The following is a 17,744-nucleotide window of genomic DNA, read 5'->3' on the forward strand; positions in this document are numbered from 1 at the left end:
CCGCACAAAGGATCCACTTTGTAAATATTCCCCCCCCCCACATAGCTTCCTTTTGTACAAGTTCCCACAGAACACCGCCAATAAAATCCCCATTGAGAACCTTCAATCAAAACAGGACAAAAGAAAAAAGAGGCCTTACGAGGCAAATCATCACAGAATCCGGAAATACAAGCCTGAGCAGTCTAAAGGTTTCGCCATTCGAATCAAATCAATGGCGGGACTTCGCAACAGAAATAGAGACGCAACAAAGCAATTGGGAACGATCAAGGTCACCGAACCAACCGTCATTCCCGAACTAACAAATGATTCTTTGTTTGGAAGGTTGAAACAGGTCTAATCCAAGACAACCGTGCAAGGAGCAGGTGTCGCCCAAAGAAGAAGGTACACGGGTACAGGAAGTACTTCGGCAATAAGGAATTCACTCAAAAGGTAAGTTCCCGCAAACTCCCTTTTATCTTCTATTAAAACAAGAAAACTAAAAAAATAGATCGTGTAGAATTCTCGAGCTTTATCCCCAGCCAATCAGCATTATTAGGGTTTTAAACCCTAAACTGAATTTTCCTTTTAATCAGCATTAGGGTTTTAAACCCTAAACTGAATTTTCCTTTCAGCTAGCATTAGAGTTTTAAACTCTAAACTGAGCTTTTCCATGCCATCAGCATTAGGGTTTTAAACCCTAAACTGAATTTTCCTTTCAGCCAGCATTAGAGTTTTAAACTCTAAACTGAGCTCTTCCATGCCATCAGCATTAGAGTTTAAACTCTAAACTGAACTTTTCCCTTTCAGCCAGCATTAGATTTTTAAACTCTAAACTGAGCTTTTCCATGCAATCAGCATTAGGGTTTTAAACCCTAAACTGAACTTTTTCCTTTCAGCCAGCATTAGAGTTTTAAACTCTAAACTGAGCTTTTCCATGCAATCAGCATTAGGGTTTTAAACCCTAAACTGAACTTTTTCCTTTCAGCCAGCATTAGAGTTTTAAACTCTAAACTGAGCTTTTCCATGCAGTCAGCATTAGGGTTTTAAACCCTAAACTGAATTTTCCTTTTGGTCAGCATTAGGGTTTTAAACCCTAAACTGAACTTTTTCCTTTCAGCCAGCATTAGAGTTTTAAACTCTAAACTGAGCTTTTCCATGCAATCAGCATTAGGGTTTTAAACCCTAAACTGAATTTTCCTTTTAGTCAACATTAGGGTTTTAAACCCTAAACTGAACTTTTTCCTTTCAGCCAGCATTAGAGTTTTAAACTCTAAACTGAGCTTTTCCATGCAATCAGCATTAGGGTTTTAAACCCTAAACTGAATTTTCCTTTTAGTCAGCATTAGGGTTTTAAACCCTAAACTGAACTTTTTCTTTTCAGCCAGCATTAGAGTTTTAAACTCTAAACTGAGCTTTTCCATGCAATCAGCATTAGGGTTTTAAACCCTAAACTGAATTTTCCTTTTAGTCAGCATTAGGATTTTAAACCTTAAACTGAACTTTCTTCTTCCAGCCAGCATTAGAGTTTTAAACTCTAAACTGAGCTTTCCCATGCAATCAGCATTAGGGTTTTAAACCCTAAACTGAATTTTCCTTTCAGTCAGCATTAGGGTTTTAAACCCTAAACTGAATTTTTCTTTCAGCCAGCATTAGAGTTTTAAACTCTAAACTAAGCTTTTCCATGCAATCAGCATTAGGGTTTTAAACCCTAAACTGAATTTTCCTTTTAATCAGCATTAGGGTTTTAAACCCTAAACTGAACTTTTTCTTTTCAGCCAACATTAGAGTTTTAAACTCTAAACTGAGCTTTTCCATGCAGTCAGCATTAGGGTTTTAAACCCTAAACTGAATTTTCCTTTTGGTCAGCATTAGGGTTTTAAACCCTAAACTGAACTTTTTCCTTTCAGCCAGCATTAGAGTTTTAAACTCTAAACTGAGCTTTTCCATGCAGTCAGCATTAGGGTTTTAAACCTTAAACTGAATTTTCCTTTTGGTCAGCCTTAGGGTTTTAAACCCTAAACTGAACTTTTTCCTTTCAGCCAGCACTAGAGTTTTAAACTCTAAACTGAGCTTTTCCATGCAGTCAGCATTAGGGTTTTAAACCCTAAACTGAATTTTTTTCCTTTCAGCCAGCATTAGGGTTTTAAAACCTAAACTGAGCTTTTTCATGCAATCAGCATTAGGGTTTTAAACCCTAAACTGAATTTTCCCTTTAATCAGCATTAGGGTTTTAAACCCTAAACTGAATTTTCCTTTTAATCAGCATTAGGGTTTTAAACCCTAAACTGAATTTTTTTTTAGTCAGCATTAGGGTTTTAAACCCTAGACTGAATTTTTTCCTTCGTTCGGCGTTAGGGTTTTAAACCCTGAACTGAACCTTTCCCCAGCTAGTCGGTATTAGGGCTCCAACCCTGAACTGAGCATGCATATTCTCTTTCATCAATTTTATGAACTTCATGGTGAATAATTAACGAAATTTTCCTAGTGAAACTGGGGCAGAAAATTTCGTTCGTTTGTTTGTTTTTTTTTCCGCAGGTCTGACCTCGAGCCACATGGATCGAAATGACCCACGAGATGAATCCCAGTTCGGAATCAAAGAAAAAAAAAAGACATCCCGAGATATCAGAGTGAATGGAGAGAAGATCGACTCCAACGTTTGACTAAGGTCCTAAACCCTGCCAATCGCGTCTCACTCAGTATCCCAGAGGTTGAACAAGTCGCCGCAACTCGCAAGCATCAAGATTCAGATCGGAGTCTACAAGCAGGATCAGCTAAGACCCAAGATCAAGTCGTAAAAGAATCATAGATAGGAATCTTGTAACTAGCAGTTGACATGCATATAAGTAGTTAGTTCAGTTTCCAATTTTCGTTTGGTTGTAATAAGGCGGTCAGTGACGTAGCAGTGACAACAGCAACAACAGTAGCAGCAAGCATTGCAATCCCATGGTAGTCCCAGCTACCAAAACTTCCCGAACTACATTGACCTGATTCCTGTTTAGCCCAGGATATGTAGGAAATCTTTGAAGCAAGATTCGGTCAGATCTTTCAAAAAACATGCTTCATACGGAGTAGTCCATAGGCAAAAATCGCTCATACACGCTCACTTTATCTTTGCACGAAAACTCTTCGTGTTTCCGAACAAAGAGGGGCAGCTGTGAGCACGTGATTTTTGTTTTACGCGACAATCGCTCCAAAAGAATTAAAAATGTATGTGTCATGCGTAATTTAAACCATGACCCATTTGTTAGATGGAAAATTACAAAAATACGCATTTTTTCTTTTGTCCTGATTTGTTGTCGTGTTTAATTTTGCCTACTTTTAACATTTTATCCGCGTGAAATAAATATGTTAAGTGTTAATTAGTGGTGCTTGGTTTTATTTAATTAGTTTGTGTATTTAGGAAATTAGAAATAAAGAAAAAGAAGACAAAATTTGTTGTAAAATGAATTTGGGCCGTGCCCATTTCAAAATCTGGAGCCCAATTGAACAGCCCAAACCCCCAGTCCGAACAGCCCACCCCCAGGACACAAAACGACGTAGTTTAACACCAAAACTACGTCGTTTCAAGGCCGATCCATCTCAACCATTCAAACCAAACTGATCCAACGGCCAAGATCTCACACCCCGTACCCACTAACAAACCCGACCCGTCTCACCCGGACCGAACCCAAACCCTCAAAACGACACCGTTCCATTTAAGCCTTCAGATCCAGACCGTAGATCTAGATTGATCTAACGGTCGAGGTTCACCCACCCACTAACTATATAAGCCCTTCACCATACCCTGCCCCCCCTAGCTAACACCCCTGCCTTCGTCTTCACCGAACCCATCCCCTTCAAACCCTAGCCGCCCCTGCACACCTTCACCAGAAACCCGGCGGCCTGAACGTCGGTGACCTCCACTTGAACACCATAGAACCCCCTCACCACCCTGAACATAGACCTGTTAACCGTTTGGTTCGAATCACCCCCCAGGTCCTCGAATCTTCATTTGAAGATTCGAGTCAAAACTCGATCTAACCCAACCAACCCTAGTTTCATACCAGACACTCCCCGGACCCTCCTCGTGACCAAACCATACTTGGTTTGGTCCGAATCTAACCAGGGAAACACGAATCCCAGATCTAAGTTTTTGAACTCTAGTTTTCCCTGTGCATGTTCCGTGTTTTGTTCAAAACGAAGAGATTAAGGTCTAATGGACCTTAATCGAGGTGTTTCTCATCCGAGAAACACTTCGTTTAAAAGTCCATTCAACCTTAAAGAAGGTCTGTTCAAACACCAGTGGATTTTTCTGATTTGTTCCTTAAAACGATTTGAGGTGAGTCTTGTTTTCTTTTCTTTATTTTTGTTTTAGTCCGTGTGATTTGTTTTAAATATCTGGTCATGTTTTGTTTCAATTTGTGTCTTTAAATTTTACCACCTTCTGATTGACCACTTTGCCTGAACCACTGTGTTTTGTTTGAACCCCTCCTATTCTGATAAGACATGTGTATTGGTTGTATTCCAAATTTGTACTGACTAACTGATTCCTCAAAGTATAATCCTGCTTAATCAGTATAAGTCGAGTCATGTGTCCCATGCTTTTGAATGTCTGATTTGGCTACGTTTGTGTATGTTAATGCTAATATAGTCGAGTCGACATGTGTCGTCAATTAGTTTCAACTGTCTGAACAAAGTTAAATCGATTTGCTTCTATTGAACATTTACCTGAATCAATTAATAGCCAGTTTAGTTCACTTATAGCTGTCTGAATTGGGAGGCATGTGCACTCGTGCACAGCATGTGCACTGGTGCACCTCATGTGTTTTGTGCACAGCCTGTGGCCTGCATAAAGGTTTTTGTTAAGCTCTAAACAATTTGACAGCATATGCTGTCAGATATATTCTACTGCCCATACCTTGCTTTAAGTTTAAAAAATGTTAAACCTTTTAAAAGTAAGTCTGCCAGGGAATGTTGATGGGGTTTAATACTTGATTAGCTAAAGTTGGAATTGAAATGGAAGGCACATGGGAGGGGTACTGGGATATTCTGAAAACAGGCTGTTAAAAGAGATAGTTTTGAGGCCTATAAAAGGACTGAACCTGGAAGAAAAAAAGGAGATATACAGAGAGAGAATCAGAACTGAAAAAGAAAAATACACACACTGTGAGGAGTTTGGAAAGGAGAGCTGAAATACATACAAAACAGATACACATAGATAGAGAGAGATTAAGGGATAGAAGGGATACAACCAACAATCAGAAACTTTTTTTCCTCCTATTATTATTGGGTTTCAATTGTTCAACTTGTTCAAATCAATTCTGATTCTTTGAAATTCCAGTTGTGTCTATTAGTCGAGTGTTTTCATTGGTTTACCACTGGTTTGGTCCGTCTGGAGTTCTGATTCTACTCCACTGGGTTTTGCCGTTATTTGGCTATTGCTTTCTGTTGGCCATAGTTGCATTTCTGCACTCGAGCCTGCTTCTTGCTATATTGCTTTGCCTGCTGCTATCTTGCCCTGCTACTGCTGCTATTTTGTTTCTTGTTGCTGCTGATTTCCCCATCTTTTTTTTCTTCTCCTTTGCATTTTCAGTGTTTCCAGGTACACATTTCAAACCCAACTTTGGTGTTAACTGTAACAATTCAAAAGCATGAAATGAAAGGAGTTTCCTGAAGAAGATTTAGATATCTGTTTGTAAATGTTTGTGATATACTGACTTCAGATTGTATAAATTGATTAGTGTGATTCAGTAATGAAAGATTAGTTAGATAATACTCCATCAAGTTTAGCCTCTAGCTTCTTAGTTTGTAGTTGTTTGCTGGTACAAAAATGTAATGACACAATACAGAGAGGGCATGGAGAATTAGTATAGATTTTGACTAGGATTCCCATTCAACTGAGCGACATGCATAGAATAGAATATTTCCACCTTACACAAATGTTTCTTTGTTCATTTTAGTTTTCTTTTATCATAACTCGTTAGGCAGTACATAATATTATGTTCAAATCCCGTTAGTGACAATGCCTAGTAGTTAATTCCTTTAATTCGGCCCCAATCAGTCTAGTAAATTTCAATTCAAGAAATGTTTGGACACAAGTATAATGTTGGGTCAATCTCGAGTGTAATTTATTTGCCCAATTAAAGTATGTTTCATGAGTTATGAAATCCCTCCACTTTGTAAATAATCAATCGGAAATTGATAAGAATCCGAATTAGGCAAAAGCCTATAGTTGAATTAGCACGTACCTTTTCTTCTAGTTTTAGAGACAAATGCATTAGAAATGTAGCCACTTTAGGATATCTTTTCTAAAAATAGAGATGAGCCTCGCCAAACAAAAGTGCAACAATTGGGGGGCCCTCCATAAATAACCATGATAATTATCTAGAACTCAAGATAGGCCATTTAATAAATTCCATGGCTTTTCTACAAAAATAATAACGCGTTAGACTCTTTAGGCACGGTTTAAGTAAATTATATTCTTAAAATCGGGTGCACATTGATGTGACCCAAATTCAAGTCTCAACGGAGTCAAAAATGTGTTAACAACTACGGGTGCATTGATTGTGACGTGGTTCGATATGCATTTTCACGATGTTGCAATTCTGTAAAATAAATGATAATAACAAAAGCGGTTAAAACTTAATAAAAGCACATAAGTCACAACATGTATTTAAATCAGATATTTAGCCATTATAACAATTTAAGCGACCGTGCTAGAACCACGGGATTCGAGGGTGCCTAACACCTTCCCTCGGGTCAACAGAATTCCTTACTTAGAATTTCTGGTTCGCAGACTTCATTTGGAAAAGTCGAAAATCTCCTCGATTTGGGATTCAAGATAAACCGGTGACTTGGGACACCAAAAGCCAACCCTTTCCCAAGTGGCGACTCTGAATTAAATAAATAATCCCATTTCGAATATTGTCACTTAAATTGGAAAAACTCCCCTCGCGCATTAACCCTTCGGGGCTGGGCGCGCAAAAAGGAGGTGTGACAGTTGCTGTTGGCAAATTTCTCTTATTAGGTACAACCCATTATTCTCTCTATCAATCCCCATCACCTTGCCATTGTAGAGACCCTGAAATATACAAAAATCAGGATAAAATCCAACTGAGCAACATAATTGCTAGTGAGCTTAGACACCGATAATAGGTTGAATTTGAAGTCTGGCACATACAGTACTCCCTCAATAGTTTTATTCCCTAAAACTACTGCATCTCCTGTATGTGTAATTTCTGCTCTACTGCTTGTAGGCAACTGTACTCCATCTGCTTTATGATCTGCTTTTCTAAGGTTATGTAAGGCATCCTTACAATGTGTCACATGGTAAGTAGCACCTGAATCCACTATCTAAACTTGAGCACTAACACCTGCATTTGACATTAAAGTAAAGATACATGTAGTATTAGTGAAGCACTCATCTATGGTAGTCTTCTGCAACAGATTTACCAGCTGTTTGTATTGCTCCTCAGTGAAGAAATTTCCTTGTGTGGGGAGCATTGGAACCTGATTCTCTTCACTAGTTGCACTGTTCACATAAGTTTTTCCTCCTGAGTTTTGCCCTTTCTTCTTGCTTTTGAAATCTGGTGGATATCCCACTATCTTGTAGCAGTTTTCCTTTAAATGGCCCTTGTAACCACAGTGATCACAGATTAATCCTATCCTTTTAGGTTTAAATTCATAACCTTTACCTGCCAACATTGTAAGAGGATCATTCAATGTATCTGTGACTTCAGGAGTCCTTTGACTTTCTTCTTGTGTAACTATATCATAGGCTTCATTCACTGTAATTACAGGCCTTTTTGCTAAGACATTACTTCGAATGTTACCGTAGCTCTCGTTCAATTCCATGAGAAATTGTAATAAATGAATGTTTTTCAGAAGTTCCACTGAAGGCCTAGACTCCTCACAGTCACATGAAGTCAAAGGTGCTATGATATCCAATTCATCCCATAGGTCCTTCATCTTCAAGTAATAGCTAGTGACCGAGTCTGTTCCTTGTCTCAAGGTCGCAATAGCAGTCCAAAGATGATATATCCTTGTTAAATTTGACCTATCAAATCTTTCCTGGAAGTCAGCCCATACCTTATTTGCATTTGATGCATAGACAATACTAGGCATCAACTCATTTGAAACAGTGCTACCAATCCACGATAGAACAATTGCATTGCATTTTCCCCATTGCTCTGCTAACGCACCTTTATACATACTTTTTACACACGATCCATCCACAAATCCAAGCTTGCTTTTTCCCCGGAGTGCCAATTTCATCGCCCTGCTCCACAGTGCGTAATTTTCTGGGTCTGTGAGCTTGAGTAGAATTAAGACTAATCCAGGAGCATCTGAAGCTTGCAAAAACAACGGATGATTATTATCGAGTGAGCTGACTTCGTTTTTTATCATGGCCGCCTTGAAAATTGAGCTCAGAATTTCAGTATTCCTTTGCTCTGTATTTTACCTTTGTGTTCCTGCCGTAAAGTTGAATCTCACCGGAACTAGATCGGAGTACCATGTTCGATTGTGAGAGAGAATTGAGAAGGAAGAAGAGAATGAAATTGTATACTGAGAATCTGAGTTTTCTCGTTACATACAAGGTTGTATATACAGTTTTTCCACTACTTAGATGACAACACATGTACAACTATCAATTAACTAACATAATCAACTAATTTTTCTTTTGCTAACTTGCACACTCCTAGTTTTATTTTGTATACTTTGACCCCCCACATGCTAAGAAAATAGACGAACAATTATCTATATTCTGATATGGCAAGCCAAAAAAGAAAAAAAGAAATAGAAACTCAATGATATTAGAGAATTACGTATGCATGCGGGGGGGGGGGGGGGGGAGGTGCATTATTTTAAGGAATATATTATACTTGTATGGTTTTATTAGAGATCAGAACACCTATGGTTTGCTGTCTCCGTTGACATGTGGAATATATATAAATTAAGTTGAAACAGCCACGTTTCCTTAATCTAGAAAAATGTCCAAGACCTCCAATAGTTTGTTGTCTCCATATATTTATAAGTTTAACGTATAAAATATAATTTTTTTTATAATGTCAATTTAATTTATTCCCCACCATTACCAACCATCAGGTTAGTTAACTTAAAATGATAATTTTACTAATCTTAACAAGCTTGATATAATGACCTAAAAAATAAATTAATCATTAATCAACTACTTATTACCAATTAAATTACTTTGATAATACGATTTTTTTTACTAGTGTATGCAACTTAAATTCTCTCGTTCAACTGGTGGCTTATTATCAATTCTTAATTTATTGGTGCAAGTATCATGTAAGGACGGACGTCACTATTAAGTTCTCTCGTTCAAAAAGAAGATGAACCAATATCAACCTCTCGCTAAGTCAACACTTAAAACTCCCTAGGACACGAAGGCGGATTCAAAATTTTAAAGTCATGGTGCTTGTTGATAAAAATTCAGAAAGAAGAAAGAAAATGAATTTGGTTGTGAGTACTCACTCAATATTTATCTAAATATTTTTATAATTATCTATGTAAATTTATTAAATATGGTCAAAGGTCATGGGTGGTTGAGCACCCACATGTGTTCATATGGATCCAACCCCCCTCCCCCCACCACCACCACGACCACCACCACAAAAAAAGGAGAGAAAGTTGTGTGATGACCCAAAAGGCCATCACTTGTGTTGCAAGTGTATTTAGTGTTCCGAGGCCTAAAAACCTCCCTTTTACCCCACCTTGATTTGCGTGTGTGGTCCGGACCTATATCCGAAAAGCCTTCTATGTGAAAATAAGAGAAATAGAAATTCTAGAATTAAAAATTTGATTATGGTTGACTTTGGTCAACATTTTGAGCAAACGGACCCGGATCCGTGTTCTAACGATCCCGGGAGGTCCGCAGTAAAATATGGGACTTGGGCGTATGCCCGAAAATAAATTCCGAAGTCCCAAGCCTTAGAAATTAATTTTTGAAAGAAATTATATTACTGAATTATCTAAGAAATAAAGAAAAGAATTAATTATTGAAACCATTGTTATCGGAGCCGTATTTTGGTTCTGGAGCCCGGTACAAACTTGTTATAGTATTTGAAAGATAACTTTGAAATTTGGTAAAAAACGGAGTTTATTTGACGTGAGTTGGACTTCCGGTTGAAGAGTTATAAACTTTGAGAGTTCTTGATGAAAATGTTGAGTTTTGAGGTTTAATTCATAATTTTACATGTTATTTTGATGATGTGATCGCACGAGTAGGTCCATATGATGTTTTTGATTTAGTATGCACACTTGGTTTGGAGTTCCGAGGGCTCGGGTGCGTTTCGGGTAAGTTCCGGGAGGTCGTAGGCTTAAAAACATAGCTGTTGCAGGTTCAGAGAGGTGGAAGGCCTCTGAACAGACCAGTGCGGTCCGCACAAAGAGGAATGCTGCCGCGGAGGGGCTTGTGCGGCCGCACTGGATTTTGTGCGGACCGCGGTGAGGGCTTTGCGGCCGCACAAGATTCTGTGCGGTCCGCGGTGAGGAACATTTCACTGGTCCTACTTCGGAAGCCTATATCTTTTTATCTACAAAGAATTTTGAGAAGATTTAAAAATGAAAGTTATAGCCCTTCGTGTCTAGTTTCCAGAAAGGTAAGTGATTTCTAACTCGTTTTCTTCAATCATTAACATCTTTTCACATGATTTCAACTCAAAATCAATGATTTCCATGGGGGAAATTGGGTGTTTTAAGTAGAACCTAGGTTTTTCAAAAATTGGGAAATTGGACCTCGATTTGAGGTCCGATTTCAAAACAAATCATATATTTGGGTTCGTGGGGGAATGAATAATTGGGTTTTGGTTCGAACCTCGGGTTTCGATCATGTGGGCCCGGGGGCAATTTTTGACTTTTTGGGTAAAACTTTGGAAAAACTCATTTTCATGCATTGGGGTCGATTCATTTAGCGTTTATTGATGTAATTTGCGACTAGATACGAGCGAATTGGCGGTGGAATCAAGGGGTAAAGTTATAATTGAATCGTGAATTGTGTTTATGGCATCGAGGTAAGTGTTTGGTCTAACCTTAACTTGAGGGATTAGGAGTTGTGTCCTATTTGCTAATTGCTTCTTGTTGAGTACGACGTATAGGCATGGTGACGAGTATCTATAAATTGGTATCGAGCATGACCGTGAGTCTTAAATTGATATGTGTTATGTTCTTGAATGATTTTACGGATGTTCTGACTGGTGATTCTCGATGTTGATCAAGGCTTTAGTTTATTTACGTGGAAATTAATTAAGGTTGAGTATTGGTGTTAGCTGAGATGAGTAGGGATTGAGTTGAAATTGGTTATAGTTGATTCTCCCTTGCCGGGACGTATATACTTGTACTGTTGAATTCCCTTGCCGGGATAGTGTAGTTTATTGTTGATCCCTTGCCAGGACGGTGGTACGATTGAGTTTAAGGTATATAAATATATTGGATCGGGTTGCACGCCGCAACAATGTTATATATATTGGATCGGGTTGCACGCTGCATCAATGCTATATATATTAGATCGGGTTGCACGCCGCAACAAATGTTATATATATTGGATCGGGTGGCACACCGCAACAATGTTATATATATCGGACCGGGTTGCACACCGCAACAAATATTATATATATGGGATTGGGTTGCACGCCGCAACTATGTTAGATATATATTGGATCGGGTTACGCGCCTGCAGGACTACCTCGGGGTCTCTATGGATTGAAGGCTGGCTCCCCAAGTGCTACTGAACACAAACAGAAGGAAAACTCTTCGATGTCAATTGACGAACCTACCGATCTAGAATAGCTACCGGCTCCTCCTCATAAGACAAGTCCTTGTCCAACTGGACAATGCTGAAATCTAACACGTGGGATGGATCATCGTGATACTTCCGAAGCATGGACACATGAAATACTGGATGCACGACTGATAAACTCGACGGCAATGCAAGTCTATAAGCCACCTCTCCCAAGTGTCGACAGTGCTGAATTCTATTGGCTCAAACGTGCCAATGAACCTAGGGCTAAGCTTGCCCTTCTTCCTAAATCTCATCACACCCTTCATAGGCGACACTCGAAGCAATACCCGCTCACCGATCATGAATGCCAAATCTCGAACCTTGCAGTCGACATAACTCTTTTTCCTGGACTGAGCTGTACGAAGCCTATCCTGAATGATCCTGACCATGTCCAAGGCATCCTGAACCAGATCCGTACCCAACAACCGAGCCTCTCCCAGCTCAAACCATCCAATCAAAACCGACACCGCCTACCATATAAAGCCTCATACGGAGCCATCTGAATACTCGACTGGTAGCTGTTGTTGTAGGCAAACTCTGCTAAAGGCAAAAACTGATCCCACGATCCTCCAAAGTCAATGACACAAGTTTGGAGCAAATCCTCCAAAATCTGAATAGTTTGCTCGGACTGCTCGTTCGACTGAGGATGAAACGCTATGCTCAACTCAACTCGCATGACCAACTCTCGCTGAACTGCTCTCCTGAAATGTGAGATAATTTGCGTACCTTGATCCGAAATGATAGACTCGGGCACACCATGAAGAAGAACAATCTCCCGGATATAGATTTCAACTAACCTCTCGGAAGAATAGGAGACTGCCACAAGAATGAAATGCGCTGACTTGGTCAGCCTATCAACAATAACCCACATTGCGTCGAACTTCCTCTGAGTCCGTGGGATTCCAACAACCAAGTCCATAGTGATCCGCTCCCACTTCCACTCAGGAAGCTCAATCCTCTGAAATAGACCACCAGGCCTCTGATGCTCGTACTTAACCTGCTGACAATTCAAACACCGAGTCACATATGCAATGATATCCTTCTTTATTCTCCGCCACCAATAATGCTGCCACAAATCCTGATACATCTTAGCGGCACCCGAATGAATAGAGTACCTAGAACTATGGGCCTCCTCTAAAATCAACTCTCGGAGCCCATCTACATTAGGCACACAAACTCGACCCTGCAATCTCAAAACTCCATCATCACCTAAGGTAACCTGCTTGGAACCACCGTGTTGCATCGTGTCTTTAAGGACACATAAATGGGGATCATCATACTGCCTATCACGGATACGCTCCAATAAAGAAGAATGAGCAACCGTGTAAGCCAACACACGATTGGGCTCAGAAACATCCAACCTCAGAAACTGATTGGCCAAAGCCTGAACATCCAAAGCAAGCGGTCTCTCACCGATCGGAATATAAGCAAGACTGCCCATACTGGCTGACTTCCTACTCAAAGCATCGGCCATCACATTAGCCTTTCCCGGATGATATAAGATGGTGATATCATAATCTTTTAACAACTCCAACCACCTCTTCTGCCTCAAATTCAACTCCTTTTGTTTGAACAAATACTGAAGACTCTTGTGATTTGTGAACACCTCACATGCCACGCCATACAGATAATGCCTCCAAATCTTCAACGTGTGAACAATGGCTGCCAACTCCAAATCATGAACCAAATAGTTCTTCTCATGAATCTTCAACTGCCGCGAAACATAGGCAATGACCTTGTCATCCTGCATCAACACTGCACCAAGTCCAAAGCGAAATGCATCACAATAAACTATATAAGGCCCTGAACCTGTGGGCAAAACAAACACCGGTGTCGTAGTCAGAGATGTCTTGAGCTTCTGAAAGCTCGCCTCACACTCATCCGACCATCTGAATAGGGTACCCTTCTGGGTCAACCTGGTCATCGGGGTTGCGATAGAAGAAAACCTCTCCACGAACCAACGATAGTAGCCTGCCAATTCCAAGAAACTCCGAATCTCTATAGCTGATGCTGGTCTAGGCCAGTTCTTGACTGCCTCAATCTTCTTCGGATCAACCTGAATACCCTCCGTTGATACAACATGACCCAGGAATGCAACTGAACTCAACCAGAACTCACACTTCAAGAACTTAGCATATAACTGACTATCCCTCAAGGTCTGAAGAACCACTCTAAGATGCTTCTCGTGCTCCTCCCGACTGCGGAAATATATCAAAATATCATCAATGAAGACTATCACGAACGAATCCAAATAAGGCCTGAACACTCGGTTCATCAAATCCATAAAAGTTGCTGGGGCATTTGTCAACCCGAATGACATAACCAAGAACTCATAATGCCCGTACCGAGTGCGGAAAGCTATCTTAGGGACATAGGATGCCCTAATCCTCAACTGATGGTAGCCATATCTCAAGTCAATCTTCGAAAATACCTTGGCACCGTGAAGCTGATCAAACAAATCATCAATCCTCGGCAATGGATACTTATTCTTGATTGTAACCTTTTTCAACTGCCGGTAATCAATACACATTCTCATCGACCCGCAACACAGACGCACCCCAAGGCGAAACACTCGGCCTAATGAAACCCTTCTCAAATATTCGAGAGAAGGTGAGGTGCGGGCATACAAGGATGGATAAGATTAGGAATGAAGATATTCGAGAGAAGGTGGGTGTGGCCCCCATGGAGGACAAGATGCGGGAAGTGAGACTCAGATGGTTCGGGCACATTCAGAGGAGGAGCACTGATGCACCGGTGATGAGGTGTGAGCGACTGGCTGTAGTGGGCACGCGGAGAGGTAGAGGGAGACCTAAGAAGTATTGGGGAGAGGTGATCAGACATGACATGGCACGACTTAGGATTACTGAGGACATGGCCCTTGATAGGGATTTATGGAGGTCGAGCATTAGGGTTGTAGGTTAGGGGAGAGTGTGAATATTTCTACAGCACAATAGAGGGAGACTATCCAGTTAGGAGTTAGACTAGGAATGTCATTAGGCGTCTATTGATGCAGGGCTTTACCTTCTAGTTGTACTATACCAGCCATCTATTTCGTATTTTCGTTGTCGTATCCTGTATTTCATATTTCATATCTCTTATATATTGTTGCTGTTTTATTACGCATTTTTACATAACTAATGTATCATCTCCTATTGCTTCTTTTGAGCCGAGGGTCTCCTGGAAACAGCCTCTCTACCTTTCGGAGTAGGGGTAAGGTCTGCGTACATACTACCCTCCCCAGACCCCACTTGTGGGATTATACTGGGTCGTTGTTGTTGTTGTTGTAATGATGGGAGTAGAAGTCAACTTGAGCTTGAGAAGCTCGAATGCTTGCATAAAACTCTCGTCGAACAAGAACTTTGCATCTTTCTCTAGCAACTTGCATAAAGGGTGTACCACTTTTAAAAAATCCTTTATGAACCTCCAGTAAAAACCCGTGTACCCAAGAAAACTCCTCACCCCTTTGACAGAAATAGGGGGAGGAAGCCTTGAAATCACCTCTATATTGGCTTTGTCAACATCAATTCCTTGCTTCAAGATTTTGTGACCCAACACTATACCCTCTTTAACCATGAAAGGGCATTTTTCCCAATTGAGTACGAGGTTTGTGTCTTTACATCGGGCCAATACTCTATCCAAATTTTTCAGTCACTCATCAAAAGAATCCCCAACCATATTGAAATCATCCATGAAAACCTCCAAGATATCCTCCACCATGTCGGTGAAAATAGCCATCATGCAACGTCGGAAGGTTGCCAGAGCATTACACAATCCGAATGGCATTCGAGAGAAGGAGAATGTGCCATAGGGACATGTAAAAGTTTTCTTCTCTTGGTCCTCTGGGGCAATTAAAATTTGATTGTACCCCAAGTAACCATCCAAGAAGCAATAGAAAGCACACCCCGTAAGACGATCTAGCATTTGGTCAAGGAATGGCAATGGGAAATGATCTTTTCGGGTCACCTTGTTTAGCTTCCGGTAGTCCATACATACTTTCCACCTGGTGACCGTGAGAGTAGGAATGAGTTCATTGTTGTCATTGGCCAGCACAGTCATACCACCCTTTTTCGGCACACATTGCACTGGAGAAGTCCAAGAACTATCAGAAATAGGATAAACCACACCGGCGTCCAACCACTTGATAACCTCTTTCTTCACCACTTCTTCCATTTCCTCATTTAATATTCTTTGATGCTCCAAGGAAGGCTTTGAATCCTCCTCCAAGATGATTTTGTGTATGCAAAATGCGGGGCTTATTCCCCGAATGTCAGCTAGAGTCCATCCAATTGCCCTTTTTCGCTTTTGAAGTACCGCCAAAGTGGCCTCAACCTGCATGTTAGTAAGGCAAGAAGAAAGAATAACTGGTAAAGTAGAATTTAAACCCAAGAATTCATACTTGAGGTGTGAAGAAAGTGGCTTCAACTCCAACACCGGTGGCTCCTCAATGGATGGATTTGTTGGTGGAGTTTTCCGGTTTTCAAGATCCAAAGATAGCTTCCTCGGCTCATAAGAATAAGAGCCCATCCCATGTAGAGCATTGACACTTTCCACTCTACTAGCGTCATCATTGACATCCATGTTCAAGAGCACTGCTTCAAGTGGATCTTCCACATTGTTTATATCAATGGTATCATCCACAATCACTGCTATAACAAGGTCTACAAATGAGCACACCTCAGTGCTATTGGGCTGCTTCATAGATTTGCAAACGTGGAAAACGACCTTTTCATCTCCCACTCGGAGAGTGAGATCACCCGCTTCAACATCAACCAATGCCTTCCCCGTTGCAAGGAAAGGTCTGCCCAAGATAATAGGAACCTCATAGTTTACCTCACAATCCAAAATCACAAAGTCGACCAGCAATATGAATTTGTCCACCCGGACAAGCACATCATCAATAATGCCTAAAGGTCGCTTCATCGATTGATCCGCCATTTGAAGTCTCATTGAAGTTGGCCTAGGTTTCCCAATACCTAAAGTTTTAAAAACCGAGTAGGGGATCAAATTGATACTAGCTCCCAAGTCACAAAGAGCTTTAGCAAAATACGCACTCCCAATGGTACAAGGAATGGTGAAAGCACCGGGATCTTCAAGCTTCGGGGCCATTGAATGCACTATAGCACTAACCTGGTGAGTCATCTTTATAGTTTCACAGTCCATAGAACGCTTCTATGTAACCAATCTTTCATGAATTTTGCATAGCCCGGCATTTGTTCAAGTGCCTCTACCAGAGGACACATTAATAGATAAGCTCTTCATCATGTCAATGAACTTTTTAAACTGATTATCAATCTTCTGCTTTGCGAGCCTTTGAGGATAAGGTGGAGGTGGCCTTGGCAGAGGAACCTTGGCTTTTGGCACCACCGGCTCGGGCATGTCAATCACGTGTTCCCTAGACGGGTTCACGGCATCATGGGTTTCTACCTCGGCCTCACCAATATCAATCCTTACATCATTGTTCAAATTCTCTTCAACCACATCTTCAACAATCAAAGGTACATCAACATCCCGCAACTCAACATCTTCATCCACAACTTGCTTTTGCTTTGAGGTATTCACATCACCGCCTCTCCCACTTCTTGTTGTAACCGCCATCACATGATTGTTATTTCCACCCTTCGGGTTCACTACCGTATCACTTGGTAGAGCACCCTTCGGGTGAGTATTCAATGACTGAGAGATTTGGCCTAATTGCACATCCAAGTTTCGGATAGAGGTGTTGTGAGAAGCTAATTGTGCATCAAAATCCACATTCCTCTTCATCATCTGCTCGAACATCATTTCAATTCTACACATATCATTAACAGAAGAACTAGGACCCTGAGAAGAGAAAGGAGGTGGATTGTTCGATTGTTGGTACATTGGGGGCCTTTAAAAGCCTTACCCCATGTTGCCTTGGTTTCCATTGTTGTTCCACCCACCTTGATTGTTGTTGTTGCCCCAGTTATTGTTATTTCCATTCCAGTTGCCTTAGTTGTTGTTCTGA

General features: G+C 40.7%; 1 protein-coding gene across 1 annotated transcript; it reads right to left on the reverse strand.

Annotated features, from left to right (window-relative positions):
- Nucleotides 1–7,311: 7,311 nt before the first annotated feature.
- On the reverse strand, nt 7,312–8,232 carry LOC142178923 (uncharacterized). The gene has a single exon (XM_075248742.1). It carries the CDS (start codon nt 8,230–8,232, stop codon nt 7,312–7,314), a length of 921 nt encoding a protein of 306 aa, XP_075104843.1.
- Between the last annotated feature and the right edge of the window lie 9,512 nt (nt 8,233–17,744).

Source organism: Nicotiana tabacum, chromosome 3 (genome assembly GCF_000715075.1).
Source record: "Nicotiana tabacum cultivar K326 chromosome 3, ASM71507v2, whole genome shotgun sequence".
In the NCBI taxonomy this organism is placed as follows: domain Eukaryota; kingdom Viridiplantae; phylum Streptophyta; class Magnoliopsida; order Solanales; family Solanaceae; genus Nicotiana; species Nicotiana tabacum.